This window comes from Myotis lucifugus, unplaced genomic scaffold (genome assembly GCF_000147115.1).
Source record: "Myotis lucifugus unplaced genomic scaffold, Myoluc2.0 scaffold_31, whole genome shotgun sequence".
Lineage (NCBI taxonomy): Eukaryota > Metazoa > Chordata > Mammalia > Chiroptera > Vespertilionidae > Myotis > Myotis lucifugus.
Window position 1 is genome coordinate 1,166,569 of NW_005871079.1, and position 19,972 is coordinate 1,186,540.

At 37.6% G+C, this 19,972-nt stretch overlaps 1 protein-coding gene across 1 annotated transcript in view; it reads right to left on the minus strand.

Annotated features, from left to right (window-relative positions):
- Positions 1-4,188: 4,188 nt before the first annotated feature.
- LOC111825544 (transient receptor potential cation channel subfamily M member 3-like) overlaps positions 4,189-19,972 on the minus strand; it is a 35,370-nt gene continuing 19,586 nt past the window's right edge. The window contains exons 5-6 of the mRNA XM_023752355.1: positions 17,501-17,625; positions 4,189-4,489 (exon numbers count right to left, since the gene is read on the minus strand). Of these exons, the coding sequence (XP_023608123.1) occupies positions 4,310-4,489; positions 17,501-17,625 (305 nt within the window). The 3' untranslated portion in view covers positions 4,189-4,309. The remainder of the gene's footprint in view (positions 4,490-17,500; positions 17,626-19,972) is intronic.

Below are 19,972 nucleotides of genomic sequence, written 5' to 3' on the forward strand. Positions count from 1 at the left end.
CAACCTTCTGGCCCTTTAAATACAGTTCCTCATGTTGTGACCCAACCATAAAATTATTTTCGTTGCTACTTCATAACTGTAATGTTGCTACTGTTATGAATCATAATGTAAATATCTGATATGCAGGATGGTCTTAGGCGACCCCTGTGAAAGGGTCATTCGACCGCCAAAGGGGTCGCGACCTACAGGTTGAGAACCGCTAAACTAAAGGTTTGGGTCACTTTTGATAACTCACTTAACCACCTCTCTGTACCTCAGTCTGGTCTTTTAGATGAATGATTGTATATTCTCATGACTGTCAGCCACAGCATTGCTTTCATCCATAGACACTTAGGATAATACTCTTTGGATATATGTATATAGAGTACATACAGTTTCTCTCTCCCTCTTTTGTACTTGCCTGACAAAATCCCAGCGTGTGCTCAACCCAACCCTATGCTTATTCTACTACTCAAACTGAACATGGGTGGAGAGAAAACACACAATCCTGATGATTCATGGCACTTTAAACTCTTGGTCACAAATATCAAGTGGGTCTACAAAACCCATCTGATCTTCCCACCAGAAAATGCTCCATCCTGCCCACACCTGCACCCAGATACCCTGTCTTCACTTCTGCTACACAGGATAAAATTATCCCTGTTCTACCTAAGGCCGCATTTTCATGTGTGCACTGAATCTCACCCCTTCCCTCCTTCTTAAAGACCTCATTCCAATTCCCCTGAGAATTATCCTCAACTCCCTTTTCTTTTCTGTAAAGACATACTCATTAGACTCTAACCTGGTATCATTATTTTAAGAATACGATGGTATCTCTATGGATGACCATGCAGCATCCTTGATGTGTCTATTCCTTACCCCAAATGCTCAATTCATTAGCAAGTCCTCTTGAGCTCTACCTTCAAAATATATCCTAGGACCAAAATGATTCCACTTACACAAGGTACCTAGAATAGGCACATTCATGGAGACAGAAAGTAGAACAGTGGTTACCAGGGTCTGGGGGGAGGAGGGCATGGGGAGATAGAGTTTAATGGGTGCAGAGTTTCAGCTTGGGGATGACAAAAAAGTTCTGGGGATAGAGAGCCATGATTTTTTGCACAATAATGAAATGTACTTAATGCCACTGAACTTACACTTAAAATGGTTGAAATGGTAAATTTTAGGTTATGTAAAATTTGTTACATGAAAAAAAGATCAGTTAAGAAAAAAATATTTGACTATAACCACTTTTTGCCACCTCTATTGCTGCCATCCTAATTCAAACCACTGCCATCTCTCTTCTCCATTATTGCAGTTGCTTCCTTTAAACCAGGGGTCCTCAAACTTTTTAAACAGGGGGCCAGTTCACTGTCCCTCAGACCTTTGGAGGGCTGGACTATAGTTTAAAAACAACAACTATGAACAAATTCCTATGCACACTGCACATATCTTATTTTGAAGTAAAAAAACAAAACGGGAACAAATACAATATTTGTATTTGCATGTGGCCCGCTGGCCGTAGTTTGAGGACCCCTGCTTTAAACCATAAGGGAGCTCCTGTAACTTAACAGATCAAAGTTCTGTTAGAATAAATTCCAACTCCTTACACAGGTCTTCTTGCTCTTCACTGAACACCTGGGGCCTTTGTCCCTGCTTTAATTCTCTCCAGAATGCTCTTTCCACGGCTGGCTCCCTGATTTCAGGCCTCTGCTTACACATCACCTCCTCATAAAGGCCATTCCTGACCACCTAATCTACACTATCCTCCCAACACACATGCATACATGCACACACACATGTGCACACATGTCCACATGCACATATATTTCTGCTTTATTTTTTCTTAATAGTGCTTTTTATTACCAGGCATCATATATTTACTTGTTTACTTATTTACTTATTTCTCTGTTTGCCCCTCTTGACTTAAGCTCAACGAGTTGTCTACTGCTGTTATTCTAGACCTTCACCATGACTGGTACAAAATAAGAGTTCAAGAAATACTTGTTTACTAAACGCATGATCAGAATGGTTTGAGGCTTTGCATGTTAAAGGTGAAGTTAAGAAAATTGCAAATGGAAGAGTGTTCCAAAGCAGGCAACTGCTCACATCTGAAAGGATTCTCCTTTAAAAACAAAGCCCTTCAATGACCAATGATGATACTCAGGACAGACTGTTGGCAGCAGGAAGGAGTGGAGGGAGGGGAGAGATGAGATCATAGAGGCCAGCGTAGTATACATATGGAAGACACTGTGCTTGTAACATGCTATTGCAGATAACTGGCATGTTGATCAAAAAGGATTTAAAGGTCTCCTGAGCAGGATTCACTTAATATTTAAGGAAAATACTCTCCAGAAGATTTTATCATTATGTAGGAAAATAGACTTGTTGAAAGGTTACTGTGGCATGAAGGTCACTCATAAGCAGTGAGGAGGAATGACACCTAATGAAGAAATGCCGAGTATATATTCGGACATCCTGAGTGTGATGGGTGGGGGGCAGTATTTCTGTGGGAGAGTGGGATAGTGTATGACGGCATAGCGTCTAATTATCAGCAGAGTAAATTAGGGGCTGACCAATTAGAATAGAACATCCTTTCCTTGGGCAGCCTGGGAGGCACTGGATAGGTTTTAACTCAGGTGGGCACCCCTTAGCTGGTGTATAATGTATCCAATCACACCTACCTCTCCTCCTAACACTACTGACTGACTGTCTCAGCCGCCACCAGGGGCTGACATAATGACACGATTGGCTCGTCTGGACAGATTCTGTCTCATTACTGAGCCAAACTTGAGTGAATTTGCTCCTTGTCCACCCTGCTCCCACCTCTTCAGCTTTCAGGTGACTCCCAGGTAGGCTCTCATCTTTAATCTGAGGGTGTAATGCTACAGCCTATAAAAAACTTAAACAGATAACACTAGTTACATAACATTTATCCATTCTATCGAATATTATAATAACATTCAATTTTAGGATAACAAAACCTACCACCCCTTGGTTATAGTGCTTTATAGCATTTTCTAGTCTTTTCTCCTTTTTTCCCCCCCAAAAGATGTTTCCTTCAGGATAATACCATGTTTTCCCTTTCCAAGGGCAGTTGAGGATTCTTAGATAGAAGAGAGTTTACTAATACAATTTTCCTTTCAGGTCTACACCAAAATTTATTGTTCTACAATTCCCTACGAAAAAGATGAAGGTATGAAAGTTGACTGGCTAAACAGCAGCAGTCCCTCAAAAGTAAAACCAGAAAGGAGAAAATAAGAAAAAGAAGTTGTGGTCTCGTAAGCTGAACATCCAGTCCTGGGAGAAAGGTGGTTATAGCAAGGAAACCCCACTTGCTATAACCCAGATGCAGAGAAAAGGCTAGAGAAGAGAACAGCCATTTGGACAAGTTGAATCACATTATACTGAACTTTTGAGAACTTATCCAGCCAGAGAGAACTTTTTTCTTATTTGGAATTGCAGGCTTTGAAAGTTCAATCAGTTCAATTCACGTTTCCCTGATGGGACACACAATGGATGACCGCAAAGTCTGAGCCTGCCGAGAAGCCTCGCTTGTTACTTTGTGAAAACAAATTGAATTTTATTTTGTGAGAAGAGACAGTAGATTCTTTTCATACCTCTATCACATGGAAATGCCAGGCACTGAGTGAGCGGGGGAGCAGTGCTGTCGTTACAATGGACCCTTCACAGTTAAAACAAATGTGTACACGATAAAGCATAGAACACAGAAATACGGAAGAGAGAACTTTAGTGTAACCATCGGATACATAGCATGTGGTATACATATATCTAAATACATACGTATCATGAGACCATGAATGAATACATATGAGACGGAATTGAAGTTTCATCAAGATGGTTACACGTGATGTTAGTTTAGAGAATGTCAGTTCCCCTGGAATACCTTCACACAGCCATACCTGTGCTAAGATCAAAGCCAAGTACTTTTTTCTAGCTATCAAAAATAGTGTAATAAATAGAAACAATTTCCCTAGGGTGCCTTTCCTCCTTAAGGATATTTTGTGTAAAAGATGTAGGAAACGTTTGGAGAGAAAAGCTCATCTGCATCCACAAACCCCAGAAGGGGCTGAACTTTTCATGCATGATAAATGAGATGGAGTCCGCTAATCAAGTGTGTGAGCCTTCCTTAGGCCCCCAATTGTCCTCCTCTAGACAACTTCCTCTAATTCTAACAACTGGCCCCAGTAGAAATCATAATGATCCATTCTCGAAACTTGCTCAAGTTTTCATAGTATTTCTGCATGCTGTACTTAAAGTTATTCACTTCCAACACACTTCTGAGGAGGCATGAGAGTGGGAAAAGTAGCTACTTACTTGTGTTTATCTTCTGGAGCGAAATATGCTTTTCCAGCTGTCTCCTGAGTTTCACCTCCGCTCCATATTTCCCGGTGGTCCCGTTGTCAGCCAGAATGAAGTGGGAATGCATGCTGTTGAGAACAGTGAGCTTGCTCATGGGATTGGACATGGTCTGATATGGGCGGACAACCTGCAGGATTTCAAAGGGAAGAGGCAGAAGTCAGAGAAAAGAAAGCAGCATTTTAAAAGGAGAAATGGGCAGAGAGAAGAGAGAGAGAAGGAAAACCAATCCTTTGGTGCAGTGAAAGCACAGTCTACTTCCTCTTCCTAATACTGGTTGGGATAGAAGCAAGATTTGTGGTGAATTTTCTATGTCAAGCAAGATTATGCTGAAAGAATTATGTATTTATTTACTGGATGCATACAGAACTAGAGTTTGTACTTCTGTTGTGCACAAAAATTGGCACATGAAGGATTGTTTCGTTTTGAAGTTGATCTTTTATTTGTTGAGGAACTAAAAATAATTTTTCAATTTAGTTATTTTTGTTTGATTCTTTCTCTTCTCTATCATGTGCATACCCCAGTAGACATAGCAGAGCAATGATGATTCTGGAGAATGGTGAAAGCTGGGGGTCGGGGGGAGTGAATTTTTCTGTCAAGCCTATTCAATAATCTGAAATTCTGTTATTTCATATCCACACTGTTCTTATTCAATACCTTATTTAAGTGGAAATAAACACTGAATGTAAAATAACTGCCTCATGAGATGAATATGAATCAGGCTCAAAATGATTATCACTGTCCTATTTTTGTTGTTGTCATTCTTTTAACTTCATGGCGAATTACACTACTTAAAAAAGAACAATTCTTAGTGTGGCCTTTCAGATTTTTTAAATAAAAGGAAAGCAAAACCTATTGTGAGTTAGTTGCTTTACTTACATTATCTATGTTCCTTGCAACAATCTGACAAGGTAGAGGCTGTTATATTTATTTTGTAGATGAAGAAACAGGTAAAGTAGATTTTTTTAAGAGTTCGCTGCACATAGAACCAGAATTCACACCCAGGCCTGCCTGATTCCAAATCTATGCTCGGTCCCCCTTTCCACACTGCCTGCACACAATGAAAACAATTTGTGTTTAAAACCTACTGCTAAAGTACTTACGTAGAAACTTCTCTCAAGACCATGAAAATGAAGACTCAACAAGTTCACTGTCACATGGTGCCATTACGTTTTCCCTGCACTGAATAACTGAAATTGACAGGACAGAAATACAAACCATGGGGTCGTTATTTCTGTGCCTTTGTGCAGTGCGTACATTACCTATGAAGGTGAGATGTTACTCAATATGTAATAACTCACCATGAAAAAAGGTGTAGTAAGATTGAGTGGTTTGTTAAAAGAAATTACAAACTAACTAAATAAAGAAAGTCTGCAATAGTAAAGATCTCACACAAGTCATTTTTTTTAAACCTTGATGCTTATTTTGAAACTTTACATTTCTATGTGTCTATCAATCACAATCTACTCAATAAATAGTGAATGAATGAATAGGACAACTTGAGACAGACATGCTTTTGTTCAAAATAGAAAAAAAAAGGTCTCCCTTTTCCGAATTGTTTGAGGGTTTATCTAATCTAAAGTTAAAATGTATAATTCTGAGCTTTTGAAATATTCTGTGTTTCTTTTCATGTATGTCCTATTTGTTTATGTAGCATTAACGTAACATTAATTTATTGCTTCATTTCAGTTGGCTGTTTTTGATAAAAGCCCAGAACGTTGTGAGTATTGTTTCCAGTAATCACATGGAGCAGTATTCAATTACTTCTTTGTCTGCATTACTGAATGAGAGTCCCCCCTAAATACAGAGACAATGGCTGGCTAACTCCATCCTGAGCTCTTCATCAGTGGAAGAGTAGGTCACTTGTGGTTGAAATTCCCATTTTGTTGTTATTCATTTTTGATCATAAAACATTCATTCTACATCAGAGTGGATGTTAATAAATATTAATGCTTGGTTGAATGAGGCTTAGCAGAATGACTTTTTCCTTTTCTTAAAGTGCCTCTGCCTGGTGCTTTTGGACAAAAGAAAATGCTTTAGTTCAGTGATGGCGAACCTTTTGAGCTCGGCGTGTCAGCATTTTGAAAAACCCTAACTGAACTCTGGTGCCGTGTCACATATAGAAATTTTTTGATATTTGCAACCATAGTGAAACAAAGACTTATATTTTGATATTTATTTTATATATTTAAGTGCCATTTAACAAAGAAAAATCAATCAAAAAAATGAGTTCATGTGTCACCTCTGACACGCGTGTCATAGGTTCGCCATTACTGCTTTAGTTACTGTTCTCTGTTTTCTAACAGCAGGCTCCACGCCAAGGAGAAGACGCGAAGAGGGGACAGTAGATTTTCTAGAAGTTCAACTCTGCACGACCGTGAACCCAGACATTTGTTCTAGCTGAGACTTGAGGACATGTTTTATAATTCCCGAGAACCTAATTAAAGACCATCAGTGAAAGTGACATTTTCAAATGAAGACAGGCAGGAAATAATTCTGGGCCTGTCTCATGTACTCACTATAATCTGAGAATAAAAGGACATGATTAAATCATCAGACTATATTCTCTGTATTTGTTTTCTTCACCACAGGGTTCTAAGGACACTGGTGCTTCTGTTTTCTGAGTGTTGACCTTCTTTTCTTGGGGAACATGGCACACCAGTTCTTTGGGAATACTAGTACATTTGAATCAGTCACGACAAGAAGGTCAGGGATACAGTATCATGCAGGCATTTTATTTTCTTCATCTTGCTGCTTCCAATTTCTTTTGATCTTATATATAGGGTAAAGGAAAGGTGATCATATTTTGACAAAAATTGTGTCTGCTGAATAGGGGATATAAATATAAAATAATTAAAATGTCCTAATTTATTTTCTAGTCATCATTGGAGGAAGATATGCTGAATCCTAGAACAATTCTGAATGTATGAGCCACGGAAATCTGTTAGAAACCCAGTTCTCCAAAAATCTGAGTCTCATATTTTCAATCTTTAAGAGGGAAAGAAAAAACCACTTACCTTAGATGAGATTATGTGTAAAATACATAGCACCATGCCTGGCTCTTGTTAGGCAATCTATAAGGGTAATTTCCTTCTTAAACTCTGCTTTATTTTACCAACTAGAAAGTGATTTTCTAATCACAAACTGGTGACCAAAAGGAAATGGTAGACAAATCACAGACTTTCATTTTACACAAGAGATTTCAATGGGGCAATGTAAGTAAAGGCAAAAAACATTAGCCATCAGTTGGCAAAATATGCAAAGTGCTTTTTCTTTGCCATGTCCTCCCAGGCCATTTACGAGGGTGATGCTCTAGAACTAGTTGTTGATTAACTACAAAGAAGGAAATAACTTCCCGAATACTTCAGAGGAATGCATTTTGGTCCAACTTGCCTACAAAATCCACTTGATGTTCTTCATTTCAAACATCCCAACAGTCTGTTTTTGTTTGAGTTTCAATTTGCATATCTACAAAAGATTTACTGCCTTTTTTGTTATGTTTTTCAAATAGAGAAAAATAATGCCTTTGCATTACATAAAATACAAATGAATTTTTATCTCTGACAAAATATTGGAGGTAATACATCAACTTTTATTTTTAAGAGCTCATAAAAAGAGGCCTTTATCAAAATATGTGTATATGTGTGTATGTATGTACATGCACATCTACACATGCATCATAAGAACAATCTTGACATGTTCATGACTTATAGATATATTAGATTACTCTACTGTGTTTCACAGCCAGTGTTTCCTGAGAGAGTCAAACCCTAATGACCTACAGCACCCACTGTATGTAATGGATCACCTTCTCTCCTAAGAATAAAGGATGATCCAAGTTAGGTACCACTGTTGAGAGAACTGAGAAGAGAGTCACTCGAATAATTTTTTGTGTTTTATAGTTCAGATGAGGAATAGGGGTTGAGAAAGGCTGATTAATGTCTGAAAGGCCTACATGTCAATTGATCTTTTATAATCGGTGAATACACTAGTATCTAGATCCAGAAGGGAAATTTGGTTAGAAATGGAATTTAGACACTTAGTAGTCTTCGGGTATTATGAGCCAGAATACCTTTATGCAATGCCATTTTGCCTTTCTTTCTTGTACCTCAAGAGTAGATGAGAGACTTCTTCACTCATTAATCCATTGTACAGATTGGTAAAATTTTGGTTCCAAGGCCTATATACCTTGACTCTGAAACAAAGAGGCAATGAAGTAGGAGCAGTTTAAGGGGGTAATAGAGGTGAAGATCCCTTATATAAGGCATCTGTAAGGTCATTGTCATTGCCAGGAAGGGACTGATCCAGAGACACTGTGGAAAAATGAAACGTCCTTCATGTGCTGGTGCCAGAGTGCTGCATTTATTTTCTCCAAATGGGCTTAAATCGGTCACTTGGGAGCTGATCACCTGGGGGTTGATCTAAGACCTGCTTGAGTTTTCCTAGCTACTTTCATGAATGTTCTGGTCGAACCCAGGAGTACATAATGGGAAGTCATATGGGGGTTCTAATTCCAGGTCCTCTTGTTACTAATTTGTGACTTTTAACAAGTCTTTGAATTCATTCATTTACTCATTAAGAGTGTCTTGAGAAAATGAATGTGGTAAGTATGAGTCTGTCAGCTTGAGGAGACATATAATCTCACATCTAGGTAATATCTCAAAATAAATATTAAAAATGTATTTAGTGAAAGAAACTTTTTGGATGGTAGCTTTCTCATCTATAAAGTAGATGGCTTGACTATAAATTCTAAAGGCTTTCTAGCTCTAAAATTGAGTCTGAACACTCTGTGTTGAAGAGTACAATTGTGTTTTTTCCCCAAGTTAGTGCAGAACAATGACCCTCTATGTGTGCTGGCTACAAAAAAAAGTAGTGTGCTCATGTTCTTGGATCTCTTCTATTTTGTGGTGCTTTCTACAATGAAAGGGTAGTGACTCCTTTCTTGCACAAAATTGAACTGAATTGAGTCAGGTTTTTGAGTCATCAATCATAGGTCTTCTGCAATTCTAGGTCTTATTACCTGGTGAGGTGTGCATGAGCATTGCCCAGGCAAGTAGCAGGGTAGGGGGTAGTGGTGTTCACAGAGTCATTCCTTCCCTCCCAATAGCACTATGATTTTAATTAAGGCAAGAAGAAAATTAGCACTCGCTGACCACACTATGCCAGGCACTGAGTTAGACACTTTCACACAGCTTAATCCATTTCATGCTTATTTTTTAGGTGAAACTATAGAGGCTCAGAGAAGTGAAGTGTCTTGGCCAAATTTGCCCCACTAGCATTCTTTCCTCAAAACCCCATATAAATTCCTTTACAGACCAGGAGACATTTAGGGGGAAGTCAGGGGACCCAGCCTGATTATAAATTTATAAAGGAAATTATGATTTTGCTGCTGGACATTTTTGCCAGTGGCTTAGCTGAGCATTAAAATCCTTCTGACAGCTGCTCAGATTATTTCCAGACGAGTCCACTAGAAAGTATAGTATACAGAGGTCAGGACAGGCACCAGCAGGCAGCAAAATGGGGTTTGTGCTTTGAAGAGAGAGAAACAAAGGAGTGGTGAGGTTCTCTTAGGATCAGGCATGTGCTTCTGGGAGAGAAGAGGAGTGGGAAGCAACCTCTGTGTCTGAGTTAAAGAAACATGGGGACTGAGAATAAAATGAAAAGAAAGAAAGGCACTGTGTGTCCTTATAATCACAGAGAGGCCTATGCTAGTGGGGACACTGGTTTGTTATATACTATTCAGACAGCTCAGCTGTAAGTCTAGGTATAAAGCAGGGTCATATTGAAACCCAGCTGCTGCCTCTCAGCTCAGCAATCCAAACAAGAAAGCAGCAAACCCAGGGGTCCATCTCCAAACAGGGCCCACATACTTCATCTCTGTGACTCCCACTAAAATCCCTGGGAAGAACAATGACACATTCCTGCAGCACTTTGAAAGTGTGCTCAACTCGTGGGCTGTGAGTGCATCATTCTCATGTCAGCCTTTCCTCTTGAATAGGCTCACTTCCCTTTGTCCTGTCCTGTGGGGAACCGTGTCCTGTCCTGTGTACTATTCAGACACAGGGCCTGCTGGCAGTGGGAAATGACCCTTGGGTTAGAAAGGGGATTATGTGCCTTAGAAATCACCACGTATCAGTGAGAAAAGTTTAAAATATGTTCCAATTCTTTGAAAATCTTCCCATAGTCTAGGCTGGATTCAGTGACTCACTTCTAAGAAAACAGAAGCAATGGTATGTGACTTCTAAATCTAGGTCATTAAAGGATTCCTCTTAGCTCTCTCTTGGATCACTTATTCTGGGGGAAGCAGCTGCCATGTTAATAAAGCGGCATTTTGGAGAAGTCCACACGGTGAGCAACTCCTAATCAACAGCCATGCAAGAGAGTCCTCTTAGAAGAGGGTCCTGTAGCCCCAGATGACACAGTCCCCACTGACGACTTGACTGTGACCTTAAGAGAGACCCCAAGCCAGAACCATCCAGATAAGCCACTCACTAATTTCTGGGGCCCACAGAAACTGTGGGACAATAAATGTTGTTTTTAAGCCATTAAGCCATCAAGTTTTGGGGTAATTTGTTACACAGCGATAGATAACTGATATAGTAGTGTATTCTTATCTTCTTTGAACCTTCACAATGTATCCGTTCCCTTCTATTCTGGATTTGCTATGCATCATCATTTCATGACTGCTTGCCCCCTCTGGGTTCTCTATGCTACCTGGCATTTTTCCTCTGGGCTCTGAACAGTTCTGGTTCCTGTTCTCCAGTGGGGCTGCAACTGTCATCCTCCACTCTCCTCACAGGTCTGACCCAAACACCATCCTTCCTCCTTTAGGAGATAATTGATAAAAATAAGTTCTAGAGAGACCCTGAGGTGAAGAAGTCCAGAGCTCAAGGGGAGATTAACCATCTGTGCCCTTGTAACTGAAAGAGAAGAAAAAAGACTCTGTATGCAAAGTATTGGTGGTAGGATATTGAAGTTTTAGCCTGGAGATTTATCATTTATCAGTGAAATAATCACAACATTAATAATAAGATCAACACTTTTTTAGAGCTTAAGAAATATCAGCACCCATCTAAGGACTTTTATACAGATAATCTTTTAATTCTCTTAATGATAGTAAAAAGTTGTTAGTTTTAGTATTGCTATCATTTTTCCCATTTTACTGGTGGTAAAAGTAACCACAAAGAGGTTAAGTAATGTGCCCAATATTACATGACTAATAACATCTCTAGCTCTCTTTCTACCATAAGCATATAAACCAACTCAAGTTTCTCCTATCTTGATGAAAGAAAAACAACACAACCCTTACTTTATGGCTTCCTTCAGTTACTCATACATATCTCCTCTCTTCACAATCAAACCTGGAAAAGAGTAGTTTCTGCTTGTCATCTCTACTTTTCCTTCCTTAACCCATTAAAATGGGAGCTTGATCTTCACCATTCTTCTAATACAGAGAGAACCAGTGATGTCAATTATGTTCATCTTAATCAACTGGGTGAACACTTCCAAATCCTTACCTTCCATAGTCTTGCAATTCTAGTTGGCATTACCCTTCACTCCATCCTGAAACACATATTCCCCTTGGATTCCATAACACCCCCTGGTTTTGCTCCTACCTTTAAGATCTTTTGGTCCCCTTTGTAGGCCACTTTCTTCTGCTCAGCCATAAAATGTTGGAAGAGCATCAGGATTCAAGTGTAGGCCTTCCTTTTCCTCACTCTGCATACTTAGTGGTGATCTCATCCACCAAAATGGCTCAGATAATTGTCATCCTTATGCAGATACCTTCCAACCTGAAGTGTGTAGCCTGAAATCCTGCCTCATAGACTCACTGGCCTGCTGGATATTTTCACATGGATACCGCAAAAGAACTTTGGAATCAGCATGACTATGTCCAAATTCAACACTGTCTTCACTGAATCTGCATTCCCCATGTAAGTAAATTAGCCTAGAACCTGTGTGTGGTCCAGGTTCAGTTAGTATTGGATGCTCTGTAAGTGTAGCAGACTTGAGTGGGTCTCTTTGCCTGTGAACTTTTCCTCTCACATCTCCTGGATAAATCTTAGCTAACCTAGTAATGAAAAATCCAATAAGCTCTGCATCAGGACCACTACTGTGGTAAGTTTTCTGAGTTTACAATTTGAAGTCATACTCGGCTTGCCTTAGAAATTAAGTGATATATATATACTGAGTTGATAACTACCCCAGAATTATCATTCAATGGTATTATTAAACTTGATTTTTCTTGGCTTGAAATATCAAAATGACATCAAAAGAACACTTTCCAATTAAATATAAAAACTCTTAGAGATTATAAAATTCTGAGAATAAATCTATAATTAAGGAAACTATAAGATGTCCTTGAATGTCAAGATAATTTGATAAGCACATAAGATGATGTGTTGGAAATCTCCCCAAACACAATTTTCATCCTCAAGTTAAAATGAAATGTATTTTTTCTTGTGATCATATCTAGGTTTTTAATTTGAAATGTGTGTTGTTAATCTAGATTTGGGAAAAAACAAATGATAATGGCTTCATAAATTGTTCCATTCCCTGAAAAAACTCCGGAAAGATTGTTTTCTAAAGGAATACAAGTCTAAAATGAGTCATATGAAAATTAAAATACATTGGAACTTCTTTCTTGACTTTACACTGGTGACACTTTTATAATCATCTATTAAGGTTGAGATTATTTAGGGACGAAGTGAAGGACTCTGGCCACACTTGTTGAATCTATTTTTAATTCAACTTACAGGCATATGATATTTGCCAATTACCTTAACTAATAATAAGAACATGATATCATTAAATACCTTCTTATACCTTACTTGGCATACTACTAGTTAAGAGTATGGGCTTCAGAGACAGTGGATCTTGGTTCTAATCCTTATTTAGCTGCCTTACTATGAAAAGTGATAACACAGACCTCATAAGGATAATAATCTATGCCAGCACAGAGAGCATCATCAAATAAGAGCCCAATAAACTATAATTACCATTATTATGATTATGCTCATAGAAATTTTATGAAGATAGACAGAACAGGTGTTTTTATAATCCACTTAGAAATGGAGCAATCAAATCTTGTGGAGTTTAAATGATATGTCAATGTTTCGTGTTCATAAAAGTGTTACATCAGTGGTTAATATGAAACAAACAAAAATAACTCAGTCTCTATTTTTGAGGAGTTATTAATTAAGGTGGGGAAGAAGACAGTTATGAGATAAATCAGAATATGACATTTGGGATAAAGTTAGTCAGAAAAGATGACTTGGTGGAAGTGAGTCTTGAGGTTAGTTTGATTGAAGTGTAGAATTTTTGGGTTGTAATAGAAGAAAGGGTCAGTAAGAGTAATATGGAGAAATCACAGAGGTGGGGTTCACCTCAATAGCTAAACAATATACATTTTCATGTCTAATCTCAGGATAAAAAAGTATTTCTATCTAATATTCATAGCAATATTCTTAACCAAAGTCTGTTGTATTAACCTATTAATTGAGAAAAGAAATGTTTGGTTAAACAGAATAGAAGAAATTTAAATTTAAAGAACCAAGGTTAGTTCTCATTCATTTGGGTGAATCATGCATTTCTTAAAGGGTGCAGTGGTTCTCAACCTTCCTAATGCCACGACCCTTTAATACAGTTCCTCATGTTGTGGTGACCTCCAACCATAAAATTATTTTTGTTGCTACTTCACAACTGTAATTTTGCTACTGTTATGAATCGTAATGTAAATATCTGATATGCAGGATGTATTTTCATTGTTCGCAACCCACAGGTTGAGAACCAGTGGTTTAGAGAAAGGCCTGTTCTCAGTCTACACTTTGCCCCCATTACCAACATAACCATCCACCTCCCACCTTGAATTGCTAAATAAGAAAATAGTTTTCTATTCATATGCCAGGTTGAAAAATGCCCTCACTATAGTCACTATAGTATGATCAAGCTTGGAAATATATTAGAGATAACGTGTGATAAAGTTGTAAACTAGTTAAGATCTATCATAGTATTTTCCCCATAATGTTTATTTTCCTTGTAGCCTGAATTTCATCGTGCCCAATTCAGCTTCATAAATATTCATTGAGCACCTACTATACTTGAGGCTCTAATTGGAGCTCTGAGACTCCAAAAATACATGCCTGTATCTTTAAAGTCTAATTTAATGTCTAGCTAAGAGCTAAGACTTGAAGGGAGGTAATGTAAATGCTTCAAGATATCTTGAAGCAGACTTGGGGCAATTTAATCGTTCTTCTTTATGTTTAGAACTAGTTTTGCCTTTATAGTAGCATTCCAAAGGGATATTCATATTCTGAGATGAATAGCAACTAGCAACTGCTGTGTCAACGGCTTCTATAAATAGCATAACTCTAGTAATACTTGAATGTCCAGCTTCTAAAAGTGCTCATTTGAGAGCCAACTACACAGAAATAAAATAATCTATATTTTCTCAGTTGGGCAATAAATCCACTGCAGTAAATATCAAGGATAAGAAATAGAGCCTTTCTTTTATTCTTATATTTTTATTTATTTCAAGTAAATTTCCTAGATTTCCCTTGACACTTATTTTGTGCCACTTCAACATTATTCTGAAATACAGACATGGACTTCACAAAAAATACCACTATCTTATGTTTTCAAATAATTGCATTTTGATAGAATTCTGTAGTGGCAAAGATTTTTAACAATACATTAGTGTTTTCCCCCTGCTACATGAGGTTTATCTTTTTGATGTTTATTACATGCAAGTTTAATTATATAAAGTAGAAGAAAAAGGGCAGAGGCACTAAATTAAAATAGCTATGAAAATTGTTATAACTACTTAAGAAGCTTACCAGAAAACATTTCTATTTTGATGGTTTTTAGGGGGATTTTTACCATGATCATCAACATTTTATTTATATACTACTTTTTATGGCAACCTACCATTACATTCTTGTTGAATGATCATACTAGAATAGCAAAGACATATTAAAAATTCCCTCAAACTATGTCATGATATATACCAATTTTATTACAATAATTTATAGCCTGAAAAACAAGAGCCTGAGAAATTCTATGTATATTCCAATTCCCCAGTTTTTGTGAAAAACTGTACTGGAGTGGTTGAAATTCAGTGGATCTTGGTCAAAGATTTACTGAAGAACTAAAATACACCCGTTTTTCCTGTGTTTTCTACAACCTGCCAATTTCATTTCCTTTTCTCTATGCTCTCTCTGAGGTTCACTTGGATGTTGGTGAGCTATGGCTCGCCTTTATTAGACTCCTGTGAGCAGGGACAATGAATGTGCACAATTTACTGTACACACAAGTGGCTTTTTCTGCCCTCTAGGCTGGTATCAAGACCATTTCTCATTGGAAAGTCAGACAATATAATTAAATCCTATTGGCACAGGCATGGGTAAATTCCTATTGGCATACAAGTAGGAAGAAATATGGGGGGGGGGGGAGAATAAAATGGCATAAGGGGAGGTAAAATCAGAGAAAAATGTAGGAATGGGAGGAAAAATAAATCAGGAGTGATTCAGCTCAGCAAAACAAGTAAATGCAATATAAGTACTATCTTTCTGCAATCACAGAAGATTTATAAGAGGAGCAAACAGAATATTATAAGAAGGACAGCATTCTCTGCAAATGTTTAGGCAACGGGGACAATTATTTGGTTACTCTCTCTTGAATAAAGAAATAATCAGCTTCTATTTATCCCTAGGTCATTTGAATGAGAAAGTTCCAGAATGCCTCTCCCACCTAACGTCAAATAATAATAACAGGTTTATGATAGAGATGCTGAAGCTGTGAATATTTAAAGATGATTTCTGAGTTATCACATTTTAAATAATTAACTCATTTGTTAATAAAATGCAATAATAAGTGCTTTTAGTATTAGGACATTGTAGCATAGTCTAGTTCTTTAAGAAATATATTTGTTCTAGGTCACAATTAACCTACACTTAAGAGCCAACTTGGAATCTAATCCACGTATACTCCATCAAAGACCAGTCTCAGACACTCTGAAAAAATTAGTAACATTACTTTTACAGTCACTTCTGACTACAAAACACTTTGGGAATTGCTGCTTGAGATATTTAATTTGTGTATGATATAAAACAGCCAGTAAATTTCAGTTACAGGGACACTCCACTGATAAAACTAATATCTCATTCCTTACTCTACATATTCTGACATTCATTAGCATGTCTATATGTAAACTGGTAACATTGATATGGACGCTTCTTATAACTTAAAATAAAAGCCTTGATGAATTTAAAGAGTATTTGTTTACTGCTTGTGTTTCATGGTATTTGATTTTTTTCTTCAAAGTATTTTGTTTGAACTTGAAAAAATTGCATATATTGTATTGCATTGAAGTAAGATGGCTTCACATTATTGCAATTCAACAGAAAAAGCAGATTAAGACCAGTTCTCAACCTCTTTGAGTTTTTTTCTTTTGACTTTTTGACAGACCCCATGAATAAGACGATGACTCAGATAAATATAAGACCAAGTTCTCTCTGATGAATTGTTGATTGATTGGTCAGTGTGTGGCTCTGGACATTAGAATAGAAAAAAGAGGTTGGCCTCCTGCTGAATTTGGTCAAGGCTTCTGAGTAGTTCCATAATGGGAAATACAGAATCCAATTATGCCCACTCCTCACCCAGTGAAAGAAAGACCAACCAAGGAAGCCACAGCTCTATGCTAAGAATCTCCCTTTGTAGTGTTCCAGGTCTAGGTGAAGGGCACTCAAATAATAAAGAAGCTGGAGACCTGGGGTGAGGAGAGACCTCTTGATGTGTGAGTCAATGGGTCCATGTTGTTAATGAATCTTAATGTATCCTTGCCAAGAGCACTTGCAAGATTTGATAGGTGAGGAAAGACCACTGCTTGATTCAGGCCAAGAAGGCAGTTGATAGGTCTTACTTAGGAACTTTCTTAGTAAAAAGAATTGACACTGGAGTTTTCAAAGATAGATTTTGGAAAGTGAATAGTCTTTCAATAAATGATTCCTAACATAAGTTTCATTTTTGGAGGTAGGGGCTGAGAGAGTACTGTAATGTGTATATTTTGAATGGCAATTTTATTTAACTTTTTTGATATCACCCCTATGAGAAGTTACATACAGGGGAAACTCCCAGGACTTACATCTCTTCCAATCAGATCCTCCTGGTTTTCCACAATTCCCCAGGGGGCAATACCTATGGTACATATCTTCCCTCGAGACTTAGATGCATGGTCCTTCAAGGCATCGCCAACATGACGAATAACACCTAAGAGGAAAAAGAGAAGTTATTCTTGCCTTTTAAAGCAATTACTTTCCATTGTTCTAAAATAAATTGTGAGAACTACTATTATTTCTCCCAAGATTAAATGTGTTGAATATACAATTTTGACACATTTCTATACAAACTGCATTGTTTATGTGAGTATGAACTTGTGCCTCTAATGCCAGGTACATTTGTCAAGACTTGTATATGAACTCCAGCAATGCATTTCTTAACCCATCTTATATGAAAAAATGCATCTAACTTCTGTAAAAACATAAATATAATTCTTTAAACTTAGAAAATCTTTTTCTGGTATTATAAGCATAATGATGTATTAAATATGACTAAGAACCAATTCCATGACTGTATCCTATAAAAAGCACGATATAAACATTATATTAAATTTACACCACAGTTGTAAGAGTTAGGGTCAAATAGAATAGTGACAGCTCAGATTTTGTCAACCTTAATTTCATCTTTCAATTTATGGACACATAATGTGCAGACCCTACTTGGAAAGAAAATGTTGGCATAATCTGTGGAAAGTTCATGTTAAAAATACATAAATATACCTTTTTATCTTTATCATTCTAAAAGTTTTCCTCTCCTATCATGATGGCCTTCCCCATCACTGTAGTTAAAAGTGAGAAATTCAGTTTCTAAGATGGTTGGAGACCTATAACTTATCTCTCTATAAACCATCTAAAGAAGGTTCAATTAATAATCTTTTCACTTCCCTCTTCAATGGTAATTTTCATATAAGATATGAAATATATTCTTTAAGAGCAGATGTTTCCACTAACAAAAATTCCACCCATGGCTCAAGGAAAACTTCACACCTAGTTTCATCTCCTATTCTGTGATGGCGAACCTATGACACGCGTGTCAGGGGTGACACGCGAACTCATTTTTTGGTTGATTTTTCTTTGTTAAATGGCATTTAAATACATAAAATAAATATCAAAAATATAAGTCTTTGTTTTACTATGGTTGCAAATATCAAAAAATTTCTATATGTGACACGGCACCAGAGTTAAGTTAGGGTTTTTCAAAATGCTGACACGCTGAGCTCAAAAGGTTCGCCACCACTGTATATGAAAGCTGAGTTGGATTTTATTTCATCTAAGTTTGAACAGGACTTGGTCTGCATATCTTGAATAGCTCAATATGTCCCCTACCATATTCTGTCATGAATCATAATCACACACGAAGATGGCGTCTCCAAATGTAAAACTCCTTGAGGGGAAGATTAGGGCGGGGATAAGTATCATACTGATCTTTGTGTATTTCAGGGGCTAGCACAGAGTAAAGGCTCAGAAACCATGCACTAGACTAAGCACACAAAACACACCAGGCAATTGAGTCATGAGAGGGGACATACATGTGTAAACAACTCGATTCTGAAATATTTGTAAGAGGAAACGGAAAGATCCTCCTTTTAAAAAATCAAATAACAAGCCGAAACCGGTTTGGCTCAGTGGATAGAGCGTCGGCCTGCAGACTGAAGGGTCCCAGGTTCGATTCCGGTCAAGGGCGTGTACCTGGGTTGCGGGCACATCCCCAGTAGGAGATGTGCAGGAGGCAGCTGATTGATGTTTCTCTCTCATCGATGTTTCTGACTCTCTATCTCTCTCCCTTCCTCTCTGTAAAAAATCAATAAAATATATTTAAAAAATCAAATAACAAAATAGTGTAAATAACCACTAATCCACGTTGAGCTATTCTGGAAGTGTTGAGAAGAGTATCAATTTCACTTATTAGCTTATCTATGGATCTCCTAAGTGAGAGCACTGGTTTAAAAATATAAGAAACAAGTGACTATTCATATTAAAAATTCCCCCCATTTACATGCAAAATTCCTTCCAGGGTAGTCCTGGACAAGAAGTCCAATGTCCTTCCATCTGCCATAATCTCACCATTATCTCTTATGTAATCTGAATGTGTCACCTCACAAGAATATTGCATTGAACCTCAAGCCTGGAATGAGGCAGAAAAGAACTCTTTGGTTTATAGTATTTATGTTGTAAATTCTTCTTTTGTTATTAGATGTGCTTCATGAAAGAAGAAAAACAAGTACTCAGAAACAGAAGATTGGTAAGAATGTCTTCAGAACCTTTAGAAATTTTGAGTTGGTCTCGATATGAGGTACAGGTTATGTCAGGAGAGCAACAGAGTGAATAATCCCAGGTGAATGGTGCCTACCAAGCTGTGAGTGAAAGTTGGAGCCCTGAAGCCTAAACAGTCATTGAAAGAAAATTGCTCTGTGGACATTTGATCACTACAAAATAAACAGTGAAGAGCTGACTGAGCAGGTCATCCTCAGATCATGTCAGTTACAGACTAAGCCAGG